Below are 3,591 nucleotides of genomic sequence, written 5' to 3' on the forward strand. Positions count from 1 at the left end.
GAATTTGAACCTCCTGGAAAATAGTTCACCTTTCCCTAAAGCCATCGAGATTTGTCTAAAAGGGATGGTGTACTACGTCAGAGATCTCATGTTTGAGGTAATACTTCAATTAATTTTATTAGAAATACCCACAGCAGCCTCATGAGCACCTGTTTGATATTTCGACTCTGCTCATTCCAGTACAATCCAAAGAACAGACGATTCGTTAAGGAAGTGAGAGAGGCGAGTCGCCTGCTGCGAAAAACTGGAGCTCAGGTGATCCAGAAGAGGAAGACTGCCATGCAGAACGGTGAAGACGTTCCAAAAGACATCCTGACACAGATCATCAAAACTGCTGCCACAGGTTGTAATAAAAAGTTGAAAATCTGTGAAAAGTTGTCCCAGGATGATTTCAGTGAACATCATTAAATCATTGCCTTGTTCGTTCTTGTGTTGTAACAATAGAAAACATGACAGAGGAAGATGAGGAGTTCATGTTGGACAACTTTGTGACATTCTTCATTGCTGGTGAGTCTTTTCTTGTTGAGATGTAATGGACTCCAAACTGAGTTTGAAACTGTGCTCTTTTTGTTCAAAGTCATGTTTAATCAAGAGGTGTTCATTCATCTATCTTTCCATTAGTCGTCTTTACCCACTGTTCTGTATAAGGTTGAAATGGAAACAAATGCTTTAAGGTTACTCAACCCCAGATCTTAGTGTAGCCTGAGTTTAATTTCTCGCCAAACCATCTTGCTGGGGTGAAGTGGGAAGAAAGCTCATTTTGAATGACATGGTATCATAGTCCAAGCTACCTTAAGGTTATAAAGTGATGTCCCTTTTCACCTTTATCAAAATTTCTGCGTACTAGGTCAAGAAACAACAGCTAATAAGCTGGGGTTCTGCATCATGGAACTTGGACGACATCCTGAAATTCTGGAGAAGTAAGATATATAGAGTTCTTATTAGCTTGTTATACAGTAAGAGAAGAAAGGTTTCTGAAGCAGAGTGTTGACTTTTCAGAGTGAGGAAAGAAGTGGACGATGTCATTGGGATGAAACAAGACATCAGCTATGATGACCTTGGGAAACTGATCTACCTCTCACAGGTACAGAHGATGAATCTACAACATATTTGTAGTGTCCTCACTGATATTTACCTTCAAATTCATTGTTACAGTTAGTGTGAAATTCAATCAGGCCTTCTAATTCAGAGTTCATAGTTTGTTGTTGTGTATGTGTTGGTGAAATCGTGATCTAAAACATAATGGTGCATTCAGTTACAAGTGATATACTGCTGCTGTTCTGTGTTTGTTTATAAACTTAGACTTTTGCATGGCTTGTAAATGCTTGTTCTCAGGAATGTTGGAAGAATGAAGACAGCTATAAACATTTAGCTTCCTAAGACGTAGAGTTGAGCTACATTTTTGACCGCTACTGGACAGATGGGACTAGATAGAGGAACTGGAAGTACCGCCTAGCTAGAGAACAGGAGGTTGCACGTGGCCATACGAAAGGTCACAATTGGTTCTTTTGCAGAAGACCCTTTAAAAGCTCGACAGTGCTGACAATTATATGRAAGTACCTTGTCTRTATATGGACTCMTTCCTGCACTTGTTAMTGAGCACATAGAGCTCAGTAACCAGATCTGCTGCTTGTTTGTCATTCCTTGTGTCAAGTGTGATAATTAATTTTTCCAACAATATGTAAATACTAAAATAGGCATCACATTACAGGTGCTAAAGGAGACTCTGAGGATGTACCCAACTGCTCCAGGAACATCCCGTCAGATTGATGAAGACATGGTGATCGATGGTGTCCACATCCCTGGAGGAGTCAGCTGTATGGTGAGTCTAACAAACATACTTGTAGCTCTAAAGCAGGAAGTGTTTGTCTGATAAATAATAAYAAATAGCCATTATGTATTGAACAGAACAATACTAGTTTCTTGGCCACTTACAACATTACCAACAATTAACATGGTTCTGATGTTCAGTTTGACTCCTATGCCACTGGAAGAATGGAAAGATTCTTCAAGGACCCACTGAAATTTGATCCAGACAGATTTCACCCAGACGCTCCCAAGTAAGTAGAACAAAATGTTCTCATAATGTCATGTTTTACTTCCTGTGGTACTTTAGAAACCGTCTCTGTGGCAGATAAAATGAAATAAACTCTTTATATATTTTATCAGACCATATTACTGTTACTACCCGTTTGCCCTCGGTCCACGCTCATGCCTGGGACAGAACTTTGCTCAGGTGGGTGGGCCAAAGATTACTTTACACAATACATTCATTGTATTTGTACAAACCTTAACACAGCTGAATGATTGTATATTTTCAGATGGAGGCTAAAGTGGTGATGGCGAAGCTGCTTCAGAGGTTCGATTTCACCCTCGTTCCAGGACAGACTTATGACATCGAGGACACTGGTACACTGAGACCAAAGAGCGGAGTGGCTTGCTACATCAAACAGAGGAAGTAAAAGAATGTGATAAAGCTCTATCAGCTCTAATACTTGCTTAGTGTGTATTATGCTTCAGCCAGAATCTAGTTATGGAAACAATTTTTTTTAATCTTTTCTTGATTTTATTTTCTTTCAGCAGAGTCATTACTTTTGTTCCGGTTCTCTGTTGCATTGATTATTTCACCTCCAAACCCACTCACTATGTTCTCACTCCAAATTCACTGCTCCATCTTCCTCAAATGACATTATATATGTAATTCCATCTAGGCGATTGTTTTTTTTTACGACATTTATTAACAATTTAACTATATCAGATCAATTGCTTGAGTGATAACAGCTGGTTGGACTCTGAAGGTCTCTTGATTTGGTTCCGGCAGTATGTCACTGGCTCTTCTGCTCCCCTTCCCCCCTTCCATATGTTTTGTTCCCCCAGCCCCCTTCCGTCCCTCCTTAGCTGCTCCTTTCGCAGAGTGGTTTTTTGTGCGCATGCTCGTGTGTTTTTCTGTATAAAACACAAGATCAAAGCTCTTTTTTAACTCATCCTCCCTATGTGTGTGTGTATTCTAAACTGCAAAGGTAGCACACTTTGTTGCGAAGGACCCCGGACGTTCTTACCCCCATGTTTGTCACGTGTGTGTGTTTCTCCGGACGGGTGTTCTAAACTGCAAATTCCATGTGTGTGTGTGTGAACATACTTGGCCAATAAAACTGATTCTGATTCTAATTAATTATAAAGAAGCCATAAGCTACTCATACACATCTTTTTATCTGTATACTGTACTTCAGAAATCTGAGTATAAATTTGTAACATTTCAAAATCATTGGACATCTTGTTCCCAGATAACTTTTCTTTATAGTGATTTTTTGTGTGTCTATGTATAATGTTTTGAAACTTTGTCATTTGCATGTAAAAACTGCATCTCTATCAATTTATGTTACAACAGAATGAGTTTATTAAATGCTCTGAATGATGCACATTTTTGCATTCCGTCTGCTGTTTTTGAACATTTTTCTGTGTCCACATGTAGGCGCTGTCAGTGAATTTGAAGTAAATTTTCAAAAACTCCTGTTAAAYTATTRTTCCACCTTTCACTCRTCTTMTAGTTTCTTTGCGAACATAGTTTCATCTGAATAAGATGACATTGAA

General features: G+C 39.0%; 1 protein-coding gene across 1 annotated transcript in view; it reads left to right on the plus strand.

Annotated features, from left to right (window-relative positions):
• Positions 1 to 2,452, plus strand: part of LOC106525137 (cholesterol 24-hydroxylase) — a gene marked incomplete at its 3' end in the record, with an annotated part of 9,144 nt that extends 6,692 nt beyond the window's left edge. Inside the window, 9 exon segments of the mRNA XM_014019260.1 lie at positions 11 to 97; positions 181 to 343; positions 445 to 507; positions 848 to 920; positions 1,000 to 1,084; positions 1,712 to 1,822; positions 1,972 to 2,060; positions 2,170 to 2,236; positions 2,322 to 2,452. Coding sequence (XP_013874714.1) covers positions 11 to 97; positions 181 to 343; positions 445 to 507; positions 848 to 920; positions 1,000 to 1,084; positions 1,712 to 1,822; positions 1,972 to 2,060; positions 2,170 to 2,236; positions 2,322 to 2,452 — 869 coding nt within the window.
• Between the last annotated feature and the right edge of the window lie 1,139 nt (positions 2,453 to 3,591).

The sequence above is a fragment of the Austrofundulus limnaeus genome, unplaced genomic scaffold (assembly GCF_001266775.1).
Source record: "Austrofundulus limnaeus strain Quisiro unplaced genomic scaffold, Austrofundulus_limnaeus-1.0 Scaffold214, whole genome shotgun sequence".
NCBI lineage: Eukaryota > Metazoa > Chordata > Actinopteri > Cyprinodontiformes > Rivulidae > Austrofundulus > Austrofundulus limnaeus.